Source organism: Bubalus bubalis, chromosome 11 (genome assembly GCF_019923935.1).
Source record: "Bubalus bubalis isolate 160015118507 breed Murrah chromosome 11, NDDB_SH_1, whole genome shotgun sequence".
Classification (NCBI taxonomy): Eukaryota; Metazoa; Chordata; class Mammalia; order Artiodactyla; family Bovidae; genus Bubalus; species Bubalus bubalis.
The window spans coordinates 51,894,690-51,913,623 of record NC_059167.1 but is presented as its reverse complement, the minus strand read 5'-3'; the positions used below and the strand labels follow the sequence as shown (position 1 = coordinate 51,913,623).

General features: G+C 33.9%; 1 protein-coding gene across 9 annotated transcripts in view; it reads left to right on the top strand.

Annotated features, from left to right (window-relative positions):
- The window catches only part of SLTM (SAFB like transcription modulator), a 43,413-nt gene that overhangs the window by 17,436 nt on the left and 7,043 nt on the right, over window positions 1-18,934 (top strand). For 4 of the 9 annotated variants that reach the window (XM_025295690.3, XM_025295681.3, XM_025295691.3 and 1 more), the window contains 11 exons: window positions 6,663-6,690; window positions 8,058-8,472; window positions 9,092-9,141; window positions 11,251-11,369; window positions 13,145-13,294; window positions 13,696-13,799; window positions 13,898-14,064; window positions 14,525-14,610; window positions 14,824-14,987; window positions 17,661-17,841; window positions 18,555-18,679. In XM_025295690.3, the coding sequence (XP_025151475.1) occupies window positions 6,663-6,690; window positions 8,058-8,472; window positions 9,092-9,141; window positions 11,251-11,369; window positions 13,145-13,294; window positions 13,696-13,799; window positions 13,898-14,064; window positions 14,525-14,610; window positions 14,824-14,987; window positions 17,661-17,841; window positions 18,555-18,679 (1,589 nt within the window). Of the gene's footprint in view, window positions 1-6,662; window positions 6,691-8,003; window positions 8,473-9,091; window positions 9,142-11,250; window positions 11,370-13,144; window positions 13,295-13,695; window positions 13,800-13,897; window positions 14,065-14,524; window positions 14,611-14,823; window positions 14,988-17,660; window positions 17,842-18,554; window positions 18,680-18,934 lie in introns of all 9 variants that reach the window. The other 5 variants (XM_025295687.3, XM_025295680.3, XM_025295689.3 and 2 more) reach the window with 2 other exon arrangements.

Sequence of the window (18,934 nt, the reverse complement as noted above, 5' to 3'; positions counted from 1 at the left end):
CCCCATTCTCATAATAGATTATGTATGTATTATAAAAATCTAACAAGTATCTTAAGGAATGAGTGCCTTTTTTTAATTTTTGCAAATTTTTATGGGCTAGATTTGGCCTTGCTCTCCTATTCCATCATGAGAGTGAAAGAACCCTTATTTACTTCTTATCAAAAGGCAGGTTTTGCTTATTGTGTCAGGGAGGTTACATCTTCAGAGAAGGTTACATCTTCAGAGAAGTAAAATGACCTTTTCCCCTCTTCCTTAATGATGTATGGTGGAATATGTAGAAATATATATGAATGTATCTCCATTCCATCATGATTTCGATGCTTCTGAGCATGACTCATGAGTGTGTTGTCTTATTGTGCATGTCAAGGAATACTGCACAGAGTCTACCCGTACACAGCTTCTGCTTCAGCAGTTCACGGGCAGTATTGTTTCATCTGTACCTCCATTCACTTTTCCTTTTCTGCACTATTTTGAACAAATTCCAGACATATTTTGCCTTAAAAAGTCAGTGTATATCTCTGAAAGAGAACTCTCTTATTTTTTACATTATTAGTCATAATATATGATTTTTTAAAAATATCTTCAAATACTCAGTTGTCCTAAGTTGTTTTTTTTTTTTTTTAAGAAAGCTTTATTTGAATCTGTTTATTTGTTTGATGCAAATAAGATAGAGATATTGTGATTGATTGAAATGTCTTTTAGGCCTCTTTCAATCTATAGGTTTTCTGTTCATCTCCCCCCCTCCACTTTATTTGTTAAAGAAATCGAATTGTTGATCATATAGAGCAAGAGGTGGCAAAGTTTTTCATTAAAGGCTAGGTAGAAAATATGTTACCTGTGTGGGCCTGGGATCTTCCCTGGTGGCTCAGGTGGTAAAGCATCTGCCTACAATGCGGGAGACCTGGCTTCAATCCCTGGGTCGGGAAGATCTCCTGGAGAAGGAAATGGCAACCTACTCCAGTATTCTTACCTGGAAAATCCCATGGATGGAGGAACCTGGTTAGGCTACAGTCCATGGGGTCGCAAAGAGTCAGACACGACTGAGCGCCTTGTTACAGCTATTCAGCTCTGCCACTGAGTGTGCAAGCAGCTACAGGCATTAGGTAAATGAACGGACATGGCTATTTCAATAAAAATAGCTGCAGAAAGAGCATCTCGCATAGTTTGACACCCCTGTCATTCATAGAGCTTCCGGCGTCTGTATTTTGCTGATTATGTTCCTGTGAATTTAGTCAACATGTTCCTCTGTTTAGTGTATTTCCTTTAAATTGTTGTTTATAGGATCCTGAGGCTTGCTATCTGATTCCGACACCCCATCCCCATCCCCCCAAGAGATACAACTAATTCATAGGTAGTGTTGTATTCTTCTGTTTGGATATACATAATGTCTGACTGTATCTTTTTGCTGATGGTACCAGTCATTGATGATCTGTACTGCACTGATTTAATTAATCAAATTGGTGGTATTCTTTTATTTTCTTTATTTGTTAGCTGGAATGTTCCTTGGGAAAAAGCTTCTCATCTGTTATTTGGTTACCTTGTGGTATCATTTACAAGGAAAAGCCAGGATATATGTTTGATTATTTTTCCTTTATTTACAAATTTTCACTATCAGTCTGATAGTGACTGATATTTTTTTTTTTCTTTTTGCCCCTCTGTTTCATTTTGAACTCATGGATTTAAATATTTTTAGTGTATTTCAATCCATTGTAGTTATTATCCTTATTAATGCTCAGATTGTCCTATCTGAGAATCTCTTCAGGTTGTCTCTTTAATCCTTTCAATGTGATCCAAGTAGTCTTTACTTCCTTGCTGTCTGGTTCAGATTTCTATTTTCTGCTCCGGACCTGTAATTAGCCACTTCTTCCTTTTAGTGGTAAATGGTATTTTGAGAGAATAATCTTGATGGTAGGAGTCGGGTGTTCATTGCCTCTGGGTTGTTCATGTTTTCTAGGCCTTTTCAATGTATAGTGTGCTAGAGAATATGTTTTTTATTTGTTTTTGTTGGTTTTTTGCTTTTAAGATAAAATAGATTTTGAATTCATAAGGGATACTTGTAAGTTAATTATTTCTTTTATCTCACAGTATATGTACAATAGTCCTAGGATGATAATACCAACACCATCACCAGTGTGATTTCTGAAAATAAGGTTTTTTCCCACTCAAGTTATCTTTCTTATAAGGATATACCTCTAGGAATGAACAAATCAGTGTGTTTTAGATTAGTTTTCTATATGACCATCAACTAATACATGTTTAGGTTCAATATAGTTTTTTTTTTTAATTTTAATCTGTAACTTCTTATGAATCTATAATTATTTCAAAATAGATATTTTAGTTTTATAATTTTTAAAAATATTTACATGATTCCAAAGTCAAATCTAAGAAAGTATACATTCAAAAAAGTCCCCTTTACCCATCCCCTTATTGGTGAATTTTTTAAAATTCAGGATTAATTGTTTTATTCCTTGTCTTTAAAAATATAAATGGGCAAGTGCATTTATATAGGTATCTATTTATTTAAAGCCAGTCTTCAGGCTTTGACTTGAAGCTTAGAGCTTTAGCTTTTAACCAGGTAGAATTTGGTTTACATTCTACTTCTGTTAGTTACTTAAAATATTGTGACTTCAAAGTGTGTTCTCTTCGTCCATTTCCATGTCTGTAAAATGAACATTCTAAGTCTTACCTGCTAGGTTGATGTGAAGAGCAATCTTATATCCTTCACATAGTACATGTGTAATTAGTGATTACTTGTAGTATTGTTTTACTAGCTTAGAGATAGTTATTTAGAATTGTTTGGAAATTTTTCTCCAGAATGTTTATATTTGGTAATGCTTTAATTCTTAAAAATTTCTTCTAGTTTGAGTCTTGTCAATCTTCTATGAGTACATCATGTATTATTTTTTCTATTTGCCTTTGCCCCAATGTTTCATCAACTTGAAGTACCTTCCCTTTTTTGCCATATGAAGTCTGTATAACTCTCAAAGCCAGATTTATCTCTGTCTCTTCCATAAAGCTTTCTCTTACATAGTGTTTTACTGTTTACACAGAACTTTTGACACCCACTGTCTTATATATCCTGTATATCCTATTTAGGTCATATGTTATCTCTAATTTATAGGTAAAGTTCACCTAGGTAGATGACAGTGTTGTTGTTTAGTCGCTCAGTGTCTGACTGTTTGCAACCTCATGGTCTGTAGCTTGCCAGGCTCCTCTGTCCATGGGATTTCCCAGAGGAGAATACTGGAGTGGGTTGCCATTTCCTTCTCCAGGGGATCTTCTTGACCCAGGAAGATCACAGTATCACAGAGTAAAACTGTTTTAGTGGTAAAGATAGAATAAATACCTACATATCTTGGTGCCTAGTCTGTATTCTTTTCACAAGTAATTCCGCACTAGTAAATGTTTTCTGAATTCCATTGTACTTAACACAGTGCTGCCGTTAAACCATCTGCCTACATAAAATGAGCAGTAAGTTAAGTCCCTCCACTTAAAAACAGCAGTGTCTTACAGTACATTTATTCAGTAAACTCTTTCAACAAATATTTATTAAGTACTTATTATGTGCTAGTACTTGTTATTTCCCATGGTCTTTAGCATATGTCCAGGTAGGTAATAGGCAATTGGTGGTTTAGGGTTATTTTGACCTACCAGTTTATTGTAAATTAGTGAGACTGAATACAGTGTTTATGTACAAGCCAAGGGAGAGGAGGCCTTCCAGAAGACATCTTCTTAGCACTTGTGTATACATGTATCACAAGATTAACCTTTGGGAAAGCTACTAGAATGGGTAGAAAGTTAACACTTTGTTAACTGAAAAGTAAGTCCTAGGTTTGTCTTTATCATAAGTCATTGCTGCTCCTAGAATGAAATAAAAATAGCGAAGCTTTCTGTATGATTTTTGCATTCAAATGCTCTACCTCTGAGCTATACGCCCATGTATGATTTTTGGTACTTAAGGGTTGTAGATCCGATTACAAAGATAAACAACATGAACATTATAAAGCGTTTGCTTCATTTTCATATGTGAAATATTATGTTTTTTCAAGATAAACTAAAAAAGTAGTTAATTAAAAGCATGCTTTTTCATGGTGGTTACTTATTTACCATATTCCTCATTCTGAAAAAACATGTTTTCAGTGGAGGAAAATTATTTTGAAATGAGGCACATATCATGTCTGTGCATATTCAGGGAAATTTTCCCAGTATCTTTTTTGCATTTCTTGGTTTGTTTTTTTATTGCAAGAAATGATTTAACCTTAGTAGTTCTGTGTTTATTGCACATAGAAATATAATGCAAATATGGATGTGCATATTTCTACTAACTCTTTTAGTAGAGTTAAAGTAGCTCATCTTTTCTACTAACCCTGGTTGTTTCTGCGCTCCACCCCCATTGTAATCAGTTTGTTTTCTAGAAATTGGCTCAGATTCTTTTCCTTGGGGCATTTAAATGTATGTAATAAGGCTAGTGTTACCATTTGTTTAGAAACTAAAGTTAGGAAACCCTTCAGAAGACCTGTTGAGTGATTAGGATAGATATCTAAAAACCAGCAAAAGTAAGGCAAACCTTACTGATGGTTTTAGCAGCTAGAAATAACATTTCTACTTGGCAGAAAGTACAGCAGAAATATTTTGTTTTTTACATCACAGTATTTAAAAACATTTTGTTTTTTAAAATAGCAAATACTTTGACTGTTTTTTTCTTTGAATCTTACCAATACTGAATCTCTAAAAAAATAACTTAGAAGTGGTGTGCTGTTGAATTACAAGTAGACAAAGAAGAAGCAAGTTGCATTCTTTTAAGTTCTTTTGTTCTTCTTTTAAGTAAAAGTGAAGATACTCCAGTTTATTTATCCCTTTAAGATAAATTACTAAACTAAAAGAGAATTTGGGAGAAAAAGATTTTTTCAGTAATTCCAGCATAACTCATCCTTTCTTTCCTGCCACTGCCTGCCAGTCCACCCTGTCAAATCATTTTTCTTTACTTTCCAAATGTTGCACAATAGAAATATAATGATTAAAACTAAATTCCAGTATAACAATTCGGAGATTATTAGAGCACAGTATAATGGACGTATATAATAGGAGTCACATTGCTACCAATTAGTAATCTTCTTTTGTACTAAGCCTGTGGCTTAATTGTTTCAGTGTTTTCAGTTTCCTTCATATTACTTTAGTTTGTGAAACAATTGGTCTTTCCCTAAATGGGGCACGTATATGTCAACTTGAAGTTGAAAACTTATTTTAAATGATTTCTTAGAAATATATTTGTTATCCAAATGTAACTGAGCATATGATAAAATAGTTGTTATTTTTAAGAAGTGTGGACTTACATGAACCTAAAATTGTGTTAGGAGATACATATGGCATTTAAAATTTTGTTTACAGTTAAATTTTGCCTTAAGTCTAATTTCACTGCTAGGCTGTCACTCTCAGGCACAGTTCTTAATTTGTAGTCTCTGGACCAAAAGCATCAGCATCACTAAAACTTGTAGAGATGCAAATTTCCAGGCTCTACTCCAGTCTTGAATCAGAAACTGTGGGGTTGGTGCTCAGCAGTCTGTTTTAGTAGTCACTCAGGAGATTCTGATACAAAATCAAAGTTTGAGAATCACTACTGTAAGGCTTTGCATTTGGTAGCTTCACACCACCTTGACTAAATATGATCTACTTATACTCAGCTTTTATTTTAAAAGTTGTAAGTTAAAACATACCTTAATTTTATGCATATTTATTATGATCTTTAATTTTGGGAAATGTTTCTATCTTGTTATAATTTCAGTTATTTTTGCAGTATTTTGCTTGGTGTAAATATTTTCCTCTTTGTGATATTCCTGTTTTCAAGCCATTACGTGCTTAATTTTAGACTACATGATGTCACATATATAAAAATTAAAATAGCACATATTTAAAAATTAAAATCAGTCATTTAATAAAATTATTAACTTGTTTTGATTACCTGCAGCGCAAATACCGTTTTTAAAGTGGCTGACCACCAGTGTGTATGAGACAGTATATGAATTCATTTTTAACAGATAGAAAGGAATGAAGAATTTGAAACTACCCTTGTCATTCTTCTTACTTCTGAGATGCCTAAATTGGGAATGTTCTTTGTTTATTAATATGCATTTCATCCCTTGAAAAAGTATGTCTTCATGTTATATTTTCTGGTACATTTTGAATAGTATGTCCTAAAAGTGCATTCGAAAGGAGTCATATGAAATAATCAGGGCAGGCTTTTTATTGGTGGCTTTTTGTATCTGTCTCTCTCTTTTTTTTTTTTGGCCACGCCTCGTGGCTTGTGGAATCTTGGTTCCCAGACCCGAGATTGAACCCCAGTCCGGCAGGGAATTTCTAGCAGCTTTTTAATATGAGTAAGATTTGGGTAATTGAAACCAGTTTTGAGTAGTGAAACTAAATATTCCAGTTTATTGTTGATATAACTATTGATATATTTGCCTGTTTTCTTGTCTAAGTCATGTATACTAGACATATGCTACATTTCTTTGTGTTTTGGTTCTGATTGGAATATCTTGTGTTTGTTAGTAGTAGGTGTCTCTAATTAATATTACTCTACAATTTAACTTGATAGATCTTGTACTATTACTGAAATCCAGTTTTAAATGAATTCATTTTACATTTGATTATTCTTTGACTTTCAGGATGCTGAGGAAGAAGAAAATGAGAAAGGTATGTTTGATGCTAAGTAGAGTTTAAAAATTGGTGACATTTAGAAAAACAGTAAACTATGTTAAAATAAAGCATTCCTTATTCAAAATCTTATTTTTGAAATGAGTTTATTTTCAAATTTATCAATTTAGTGAATTAAGTTAGCACCTTGATTTTATTTTTTAATTGGTTTAATTTTCTTTTAACACTTTGAAGACATGTTCTAACTTAATGGTACATATCAGTTACTGTGGTGGACAATGCCATTTTTTGTTTAACCTAGTTTAAGTTTTATTTTTAAAACCAACTTCTAGCATACGGTAAGTTGATTATATCCTTAAGACTGGCACTGCAGTAACTCATACGTGCTTACCGGTAATCCTAGTATGGAATGGATAATTAATTTTATAACTAGTCCTAAAATTGTTGGGTGACCAGGAGACTGACTTTTTGTTTGCTGCTTGGAGAAGTTTTGTACAGTCTTCTGACAGTTTCAGTAGTTCTGGAGACCTATCTTATCCAATACAATTACAGGGACATCAGTAGCAATATATGTGGTTGGTCTGAGGTTATAGAAGAGTTCTTGGAAGGACGTCCAAGGATCCTCCTACTTTGGACTAGAAAGGACATGGAACAGGCAGAATAAAAAACCTAGAAGCAATGAATGAAGTAAAGCTACCGACTGAAAATCTCAGATGCTCGAGGCCTTTCGCTTTTGGGTGAATGCAAGACATCTTTGAAAATGGTAATTGCAGGACTGACTGGACAGGATGAAGCCTGGAAATGACCACTTTCTTAAACGTTATGGAGCAGGCCATCTTTGGAGCCTCTTGTAGCAGTTTTCGGACTACACAAGAATAAGAAGAGTGAAAAAGATGAGGCCCTGAATACTTTGAAGACTGATTGGTATCGTCAGACTGTGACCTTTCAAGACGTCACCATGGGAGTTCTGAAGGTCACAAGGGTTAAATCCCAAGATAATTTGAACATTGAATAACAACTCTGCTCATTTGTCACTCTCTCATGGAGGAAAAACACCTTCCGTATGCCATTAACTTATAACCAGAAATGAAGAGCTGGTATCCTCAGGATGGAACTCTCTCCTCACTTTTGTTGTTTGGTATTTGTATTTAGAGATCATTTTTTCCATGAAGAATAAGTGATCCTGGGTAAAGGATTGTTTATGTTAGTTAATACCCTTGTGTTTTTCTTCCTAACCTCCCATCAGTGCTAATAACTGGGTTTATATTTTCTAGGTCCTATTCTAGCTTATGAATATGAAAATTGTTTAAACTTCTTGTTTTGCCATATTTATTCCTGTTAAATCCTCTTAGATATAGCAGGTTCTGGTGATGGTACACAAGAAGTATCTAAACCTCTTCCTTCAGAAGGGAACCTAGCTGAGGCTGATCACACAGCTCATGAAGAGATGGAAGCTAATGCGACTGTGAAAGAAGCTGAGGATGACAACATCTCGGTTACAATCCAGGCTGAAGATGCCATCACTCTGGATTTTGATGGTGATGACCTCCTAGAAACAGGTAAAAATGTGAAAATTACAGATTCTGAAGCAAGTAAGCCAAAAGATGGGCAGGACGTCATTGCACAGAGCCCGGAGAAGGAAAGCAAGGATTATGAGATGAATGCGAACCATAAAGATGGTAAGAAGGAAGACTGCGTGAAGGGTGATCCTGTCGAGAAGGAAGCCAGAGAAGGTTCTAAGAAAGCAGAATCTGGAGACAAAGAAAAGGATACTTTGAAGAAAGGGCCCTCGTCTACTGGGGCCTCTGGTCAAGCAAAGAGGTTTGTTTTTCTATGTCAGTTCTTTACGATACTGAATTCCAGCATTCAATAAGATCACTCTACATTAAGGGGGTGGCTTCAAGACCATGTACAGTAATTAGTACTTATGATCCTGCCTATAATATTTTTGACCGTCATAAGTTACTTTAAAAAAAAATTTCAAGATCTTCATAATATGCAGTGTGTCCTACTGATTGCATTGTCGAATTGTCAGCATATATTTGGTTTTTTTTTTGTTTTTGTTTTTTTTCAAATTGACAATTTTTTGTGTTTCATTTTTAAAAATCCTTGTGATGATGGTTAATGAACAACTATCAGTCCTAAGAACACAAATGAAGTCAAGTCCCAGTCCTGAAATCTGGAGAAGATGGCCATTTATCCACTGAATAGAATTGTCAGAAAATCTAGATCTTCAGGAATCTTGGGGAAAATCAGTGCAAGAATCCTAAGGGAATCATTTGTTCAAATAACCTAATCTAGGCTTTTGGAATTGTTAATTTGTATGGATAGCAGTGGTTTGAAATATAGTCAATATCAAGCTGTTCGATTTTTGTTCTTTTTGTTCTTTTTGTTTTTGCTTTTTTGTTTTCAATTTTCTTCTGGTGGTTTGCTTCTGTAGCTCTTCAAAGGAATCTAAAGACAGCAAGACATCATCCAAAGATGACAAAGGTAATGTATTTTTTCCTGCTTATTTCAGTGATAATTTGAATGTTTTCTTTAGAAAGTAGTTATTGTCTAGGGTTTCTTTTGACATTTAGTCCTTAAAAATTGACATAGTAAATTTTTTGGTGGCTTTTGTGTGAACAGTGGAGTTAGATTACAGCAAATTCTCAAGTGTGATTGAAGCATTACTTTCTTAATTATTTAATTTATAAACCGGTATGAATTTGAGTTAAATATATTTGCTATGTATTTTTTACATTGTGTTCTAAGTATCTATTGAATATTCATATAATAGACATTTCATTTCTTAAAATTTCAGAAGTATTTCACCTTTGATTATCACTTGTAACCCCCACACACTTGCACGATCTTTTTCTTGTTCTGGCTAGTAGGAAGTGTGATATAAATAGTATTTGTGGAGCTGAAAGCAAGTTAGCCTCGACATTTGGTTTTACTTTTTTGATTCTTTAAATCAGGGCACACAACTGTTAATATAGCCAGTTTATAGGATTTTAATTCTTCAGAATTTACTTCCTAATTGACTTACTTTGCATTGATGAAAGTTTTATGTAGAAAAGTAGTTTTATTTTTAAATTTTGTAAGTTTAAAGGTGCATTATTTGATTAGTCTTTGTTACTGGGAAGTCTCTGCTTATCTCCTGATCATGTGCTTTAGTTTCATCTTATATATGCTGTATATGTGAAAAATATTTCTTGTGTTTTAAAAAAGCACTTTAAGGGAAGAATAACAGCATTTGGGTACTACAGAATCGAAAAATGCCTCTTGAGTGCCTAAAAAAAGGAATGTTATGTGTCCCTTATCTTTTTTTAGTATATTTTGTTGGCATATTTTAATAATTAGAAATTTTAGTGATTGACTTAGTAATTGACAATTAATTGCATTACCTACATCCCTTACAGTTTTGGTTAATGGATAAGATAATAATAAATTTATTAAATATTATCCTTTAAATTTAGAAGCTTAGTGTAGTCTTAATTAAATGTTAACTTCCTATCATTAAAATTTTTTTTCTCAAGTCAAGAGGAATATGTAGGCCAGGTGTTACTGGTAAAATATAAAAGATACACGAACTTCTAGTTAACGTTTCATAAGATAAAACATTTCCTTTGATAATTATATTTGTTAAGAACAGAAATGCAGCAATCATTAATATTTAAAATATTTGAATCAGGCGTGTTTTGTCTTCTCATAAGTACACTGATAGAAGTTCTTAAAACTTGTGGCTTGTAATTTTTAAAGCATTAAACATTTTACTCTTTCTATATTTGATACCATGAAGTTATAAAAATTGTTACTTTTATTGCTTAGATACTGTTTCTCTTAAAGTGGGTAAGAACTGTTTTCCAAATGATGAAATGAACATTCCTTTTTTATAATAGCACATTGGAAGTAAAATACTGAAGGGTAACTTACCAGGAATATATTTTAAGAAATGGCATTTATCTGTATGAAACAATAATTTGTGGATAGAAATAGTGCAGAAATAGTTCATAGAACCATTTACCTTTTCTAAAGACTTTTGGGGTCTCTGATCTTTGTAATTGATTTGCTTTAGAAGACTTTTTTTTTAATCCAGGGTTTTCTAGTTGCATGTAATTTTCACTTTCTCTTACCCTTTCTGTAATACAAAATGAGGATGAACTGTTGGCTAGTCTTTGTTACTAAACATTTAAATTTTTGAAAACAGTTTATCCGTTTGTTTGACTTTTCCCTTTGTGCTCTCAATGTCTCTGGAGCTAAAGCCCACAACAGGTGTAGGTAATTAAGCAGTCTGCTTCCTGGTTGCCTGAATTTAGTGCAGTGGTTGAATATAAATATATGAATTTAAACAACAAAAGTCCAAGACATATAACTGATTTTTTTACCCACTTTGTCTTAAAACTCATGCAGTAGAAAATGTACAAATTCAGACATGTTTGTGTTATGTTATTGTGCTCAATTTTAGTTATAGTAGATGTGTAGGATTTTGATGTAGTGAAGTCATGCTGTCAAAATTAGAGGCTTTTATAATTTTGGAAGTTTATAGCCCTAATAATTTTGTTTAAAAAATTTCCAATTGAGAAATTTAAACTTCTGATATTAAATCTATTCTAGGAAGTACAATTAGTGCTAGTGGTAGCAGTGGAAGCTCAACTAAAAATATCTGGGTTAGTGGACTTTCCTCTAATACCAAAGCTGCTGATTTGAAGAACCTCTTTGGCAAATATGGAAAGGTACATTCTTTTTATCTTTTTATCCATATTTCTATGTCCATTTTAAACAGAAGTGGTATTCAAAACAATACATATAAAATCTAATTTCTTGTCTCTCTCAGGACTGTGATAGGCATAGTTATTTAGTTCTGTGGTAATCATGAGTTTTACTATATCTTATAATCTCACTCTGAGCCCTGGGAATCTTTGTAGTAAAAGCTCATTTTTTGAGCCCATTTAAGCCAAGGAATGACTGAGTTTGTTTCATCACATTCATCATGATTTATCTTGGCCCTAAAATTGCTGAGGCTGATCTGGTCATCTGGAAAATAGAAGCACTGGGATATAGAATATGGGGTGGAACCCCAAAACTGATGTGGTCCCTTTTATTATACAAATTCCAGTACAGTGGTGCAGAAGAATGTAAAACTGGTAAATAGACTTAATCAGAAGTTTTGATATGTGCTATGAAGGAAGAGTGCAGGGTTTAGAGAGCAAAAAAAGAGGCTTTACTGTGGTTGGTTGATCAGGAGAAGTTTTTCTGGCATATAAGGGGAGACCTAATGAAAAAGAAAACTAGTTGATAATTAAATGAATTGAATATTCAATTAATAGCTGTTGAATTAAATTGTAGTTGATCTGCATCCCTTAGGGCGCTCATTATTTCCTTTTACATTATAGCTTTCAATATGCATCATATATGTAATCAACTCTGCTGTAAACTCTTTGATAGCAGGGGTCTTAACTACTATGTATGCACATGATAGGCTTTCAAATATTTATTAAATTAATGACCACCAATATCAGTAAATAGCCATTAATGAATGTTACAAAAATCTATCCTATTGATTTTAGAAATTGTTTTTTTCCTTCTAATTAAGAGAATTGCCTGCAGAGTAAGGAGGTTCTTGTAGATGTCAGATACAAAACACTGAGAATTGTGGTCCCATGATCAGTTTCTGGTATATTTTTGATTCTGTTTCCAGCAATTTAATTAGGGCTAAAACTATATAAGGAAACCATGTACTTATAACATGAAATTGCTCTTGGGGCAAGTCACTCTTCCCAGAGTTGAGATATAAGCTGATAGTTTCCAGCTACTCACACCAGATTCTCTCTGTTCCTCTTCCTGACATTGTGTCTGTGTTCCTCTTTGTTCAGCACTAGATTGTTCTTTCCCACTTTTCTTCTCTCAACCATCCCTGCCTTGTCTCTCTTAGCTATTCATTTTATAGAGCTGAAGTATAAGTCACTTTTATATTAGTATACATTTTAAAAGTACATAAATGGAAAATATGTCTTTTTAGAGTGTGTTTTGTGGAGTATATTTTTAAGGCTGCTTTTTCATGTGTGGGAGACTATTTTTGAGAGACTCATTATGGAAAAGTGTTAACACTTACCCAGACCCTTTTTGTTTTAATATCTTTAAGAGATTAGGGGTGGGCCTTTGATAGGGAAATTTTGGTCCAAATCTAATTGAAAATATTGTTTCTTTGCTTTTGTTAATTGTGCCATTACTTCCTTGATGTGACTCACTGTGTTTTGGCAATGTATTTAAAAAAAAAAGTAGGTTAAATGGATTTTTAACATTTTAAATTGTTCCCCTGAATATTATAGGCAAGGTACTTGGTGAGTCCAAGAATATAAAACAATAATATATATTGTCCTCAATTTATTCTTTATCCTGAATTTATACTCCTGAACATATCCTTTAATTTGAATAGTCTGCATTCTGAAGTTTTATCATAGAAATGTATGTGAAACTGTAAAACTAAAGTATAATCTCATTTTTATAGGTTCTGAGTGCAAAAGTAGTCACAAATGCTCGAAGTCCTGGGGCCAAGTGCTATGGCATTGTAACTATGTCTTCAAGCACAGAGGTGTCCAGATGTATTGCACATCTTCATCGCACTGAGCTGCATGGACAGCTAATTTCTGTTGAAAAAGTAAGCTTGCTTAACTGTTTAAACAATAGTAATTCTCAATTTAACAATATTACACTAGTAAGGAGTAGAATTGGGAATGATTTTTTATTTTTATATATTCATTTTAATTATTTTACTTCTGTTTTCCAATTTTTTTTTTTACCATCCACATACTTTTTACAAACATAAATATGTAACTTTAAAACTTACATATTTGGGACTTCGCTGGTAGTCCTTTGGTTGAGAATCCGCCTTCCAGTGCATGGGATGCGAGTTCGACCCCTGGTTGGGAACTAGGATTCCACATGCCTCAGGGCTGCTAAACTACAACTACTGAGCCTACGAATCTAACTAGAGAGCCCATGCACTCCAGAAAAAAAATAAAATTTATATATTTTTTTCTTCCTGTTTAAACTTTTCAGGTTAAAGGTGATCCTTCTAAGAAAGAATTAAAGAAAGAAATTGATGAAAAGAGTAGTTCAAGAAGTTCTGGAGACAAAAAAAATATGAGTGATAGAAGTAGCAAGTAAGGATTTATTTTGTCAATTAGCCTATAGACTTTTTTGGTACATTGATGAAGTAGTTCTCATCTTGTTGTTTTCTTGTGTGGGGTGATATGGTCAGGACACAAGCCTCGGTCAAAAAAGAAGAGAAAAGGTTGTCTGAGAAAACTGAAAAAAAAGAAGGCAAGGATGCTAAGAAAACAGAAGGTAAAGATGAGAAGAATGATAATGGATCAAGTGGCCAGACTTCAGAATCGATTAAAAAAAGTGAAGAAAAGAAACGAATAAGTATGCTATGTGCCTTTCTACTCAGTCCCTTTCTAATGCATCTGCAGCTTAATTTTTACAGTGAAAGGGGAAACTTAAGAATACAATCTAGAAAAGGATTTAAACTTTGTTAGATGTCACTGTGGTAGAAAATGATCTAATAGGACTGGGAAACAGCTGTCTTCTTCCACCTAAGCCCATTTACTGTTAAATCTGGGCTGACTGAAAATGGTCATTGAATAATAGAAGAATTATTGAATAATAGAAGAATAGAAGAGTTGATCTTTTGGTATCTTTGAAAGTATTTACATTAGTGGATCAAGTTTTAATAACTCTTTACATTTCTCATAGAATAAGTTTTTTATATCATGTATTGTTTTGTAAATATTTGGTTGTCTTAAGAATTCAGCATACTTACATTATATTTTCTTTTTGATGAGAATAGTTTCAGACATTTGCTTATCTAATTTTTTTCTCTTAGGTTCAAAGAGTCCAGGACATATGGTAATACTAGACCAAACTAAAGGCGATCATTGTAGGCCATCAAGAAGAGGAAGATATGAGAAAGTAAGTCCCTGATAGGGATGTTGTATACTATTTTGCTTGTTTCCAAAAGAAGATAATTCAGTTATCTGTAACCATTTTGCATGTGTCCATGATAGAAAACCTAAGAAAAGGGGAATGTCATTATTCATTTAAGCTTTTTAAATTACCAGCTCAACTTGAAAAAAAAAAATTATTTTAACTTCTAGTCCTGTTAACAATTTTTTTTCCCTATAGATTCATGGAAGAAGCATGGAAAAGGAGAGGGCTAGCTTAGATAAAAAAAGGGACAAAGACTACAGGAGGAAAGACATCTTGCCTTTTGAAAAGATGAAGGAACAAAGGTTGAGAGAACATTTGGTTCGTTTTGAAAGATTGCGGCGAGCAATGGAACTTCGAAGGTAGGAAAAGAGTCTGTTTTATACCTGTTTTTAACTATAGGTATGTTTTTAACTATAGGTGTATCTTTAACATTAGTTATAAACCAGATTTCTGGAAATTGTATTTCTATAGAAAGATATTTGTCACTTTTAAGAAGTAAAACCTAATGATTTCTTTAGTTTGCATAGTATTTTACAATTTACAAAATACCTTTGCATCTATTATCTCTATCTCAATAGTTCTATAAGGTTAGTTATGTCCATTATATAAATGAAAAAAATGGAGGCCCAGAGAGGCTAAATGACTCTTTCAATGCCACATGGCTAATGAGTGGCAGAGTCGGGACTCAGACCCAAGTCTTCTGACTCCAAGTCCAATGCTCTTTCCTCTACTTCTTCAAAGCTGCCGCCATAAAAAAACATGACTTTGAAGGCAAATTTGGATTTTGATATAAGATAGTCTTAATGTAAGCTGTAATGGCCAAATAATACATTGACATTGTAGGAAAAATTTATTGTACTTTGAATTAGAGCCCAAGTAAAGGAAGATTTAACCTGTGAACCTTATTGCATTCAAACTCTGTCCTAAAGCAGGCATTCTCTTTAAAACAAAATGAGAACAAAACATTTCTACTTTTAGTGGCTGTATCTCAAGTTCATCACGAGTGCCAGTTTGCTGTCGATTTTTGGATGCCACTTAAAATTTTCTTGTGAAAGTGTTTCATAATATAAATTTACAAATACTAACCTGTATTGTTGAATGGTCACTTATGGAATTTCATCTATTCATTCAGAAGTGTGCTAGGAACTACCAGATACACTTTTAGCAACTTAAATAATACCATGATTGCCACACAGTTTACTAAAAGGAAATAATTCTTGCATGCTGCTGCTGCTGCTGCTAAGTTACATCAGTCATGTCCGACTCTGTGCGACCCCATAGATGGCAGCCCACCAGGCTCCCTTCCCTGGGATTCTCCAGGCAAGAATACTGGAGTGGGTTGCCATTTCCTTCTCCAGTGCATGAAAGTGAAAAGTGAAAGTGAAATCACTCAGTCATGTCCGACTCTTTGTGACCCTATGAACTGTAGCCTACCAGGCTGCTCCGTCCATGGGATTTCCCAGGCAAGAGTACTGGAGTGGGTTGCCATTGTCTTCTCCAATTCTTGCATACTCAGAACCTTTTTTTTTTTTTTGATGAAGTCTCAGTATGCTTGGCTTCCTGTTCAGATGACCACAGCTGAGAGAAGAGTGAAACTGGGAGTTATTAGGCAGCATTTCTCAAACCTATCAGACCAATGCCCGTTTCATAATAATAAAACAAAAAAAATTGTAGCACCTTCTTTACAAATCTGAAATGAAATTGATATGTAACATACTATACAAATATACAAAAAATAACAATATAAAGCCTTAACTCTAATATGAAGAAAACATAAAAGTAATTTATAATGAAGCATATATTCCAGATATGAATGTTTAGGCATGACGCTCTACAAGATCTAATGAAGTAGTCAGATGTTTGCACCTCTCTTAAGACTCAGTGAGAATGTGACAGCTACAAACACAGATTGATACCGGTTTGTCATATTGGTGAGTCAAATACCAGGAGTAGTGTTGATGTTATGGAATGACTTCTGAAATGGTGAACAACTCTTGGTGAAGTTCTCAAGAAGGTGTAATTTTTCCTCTTTTTATGTGGAGCTGCATTCCTGGAAACTTTAGTGTACATAAAAGGCCAAAGGAAATGAAACTAGCATTTATTAACAATGAGTTAAATGCTAGGGCCAGATTTTTTTTTTTTTCCTAGAAGTGATTTTATTTTGATGACATGAATTACATTATGGCATTTGAAAGGTATTTGGAGTGTTGGATGGTTCTTTGTGATGCAGGATTATCTTGACTATGCCATGCATCAAAACATATGTAGAATCCTTGGTCCCCTTAACTAATGGCTGGTAACAGCCCCCTTGGTCATTGTTAAAATTAGAAATGCTCGTCCACTGTGGCTGTACTGAACCATTGAAAACCACTGGGTTACTAGGAGAAGACATGCTGATTGACAGAATACACTGGGTGCCTTAAAGTGAGGAAATGATTAAAAACAAACAAAAATAACCCACTATTAAAAGTCTTAATATAATAATTTAGTTGAGCACATATTTGAACTCAAAGAAACGTGTTATCTAGAGCCATCTATTATGGGTTGTGAACACTCCAAAAGAGGCCATGAGGGCAGCCATTTAGTATAGCATTTGCTGTAATTCACATTGGTGGCTGTGATCCCAGTTCAACAAAACTCAGGCTTACTTAGGAGATAGAATATATCCTAGATACTGGAAATTTTTCTATCAAAAACAGAAGTTTGTTGTTTAGTAAATTCATATATGTAGAATATCCTTTTAAAGATGTTGACTAATTAATGGGCTATTATAGTGGGATTTTTATTTAAACAGGAATCATCTAAGAGGCAACTACTCTGTAAAATTGTTCAGGTGACAGTCTTAAATAAGTGACAGTATTGAAATCTGTTTAAAGTTTTATTTTGAGTTCTCTTTCCAATTACATTAAAACTATTTAGAATGAGTCGAAGTATAAAATTTCAACCTCAAGGAAAAATACAAATTCAAAAGCTATTCTCTTTCACACAGTGCTAGCATAATTTAAGTATTTCTAAATACTGATTTTTGTTAGACGAAGAGAGATTGCAGAAAGAGAGCGTCGAGAGCGAGAACGCATTAGAATAATTCGTGAACGGGAAGAACGGGAACGCTTACAGAGAGAGAGAGAGCGCCTAGAAATTGAAAGGCAAAAACTAGAGAGAGAGAGAATGGAACGCGAACGCTTGGAAAGGGAACGCATTCGTATTGAACAGGTGCAGTCAGAAAATCTTTTCATCTTAAATAACTGACCTTTTTCAAACCCTGTGATTTTTGCCCTGAAATTTGCTTTACATGCTGTAAAGCTTTTATAGAATAAGTTCAGCTAATGAGCATTTATTAAGTGTCCCTGAGATAACAGTGAATTAGGTGCTAATTAAAACTACACTTAGTCATGACTTTGTTCTAGCCAATTGGTAATAATTTGAACTCTGCGTATCATGGCAGCCTAATAGTCTGAGCATAGGACTATGAGTCCAGAGTAGTTGTAATCCAGGCTCTGTCACTATCCCATTCTTAGAAAATAATAACTATTTCCTTATTATAGTGGGAATGATTCCCCAAGGCTGGAAGGAAACAATGCCTCTCTTTGCAGAATTGCATCCAGGGTTTTAGGACACTTAGTCTTATTAATAATTTTATCTCTAGTTACTTTTAGGTGCTTTTGTTTCAAATTATTAAACTAAATCTGACCTTCCAAATTACTTGCCAGTTTTTACCACCCAGTCTCTGTTATTTTTAATGTTATAGAACAGTAGTCATAGCTTAGATTGCAATTACTGAAGTCAGATTTTTTTGTCCCAGGTTTGTCTTTTGCCTGATGCTTGCTTATGTTTTCTTAATGATAGGATTAAAGCAAGGTTGCATATATACTTACCTTATGTTTTCATTTTGCATTGGTTGGTTCTTCCTTCTATGTTGTCTGAAGGAACGTCGTAAGGAAGCTGAACGTATTGCTCGAGAACGAGAGGAACTGAGAAGGCAACAGCAGCAGCTTCGTTATGAACAAGAAAAAAGGAATTCTTTGAAACGCCCACGTGATGTAGATCATAGGTAGTTGCTTGCTTTCTTTAACAGTTAAACTTGCTCGCTCATTCCTTTCATGCTAAGACTGTAGAATTAGAAAGCACAGGCACCTGTTGCTGGAATAAAAGCTCATGATCAAGAGGGATGGAATGACTGCAGTAGTGAATTGGACATCAGTGGATTTTCAAGTAGAAGAAAAATTTTCCCCATTCCGCCTCCACCCCATTTTCCTTTCTTTGCCAAATGTTTTCCACTATGACTTGAAATATTGAATACATGGTA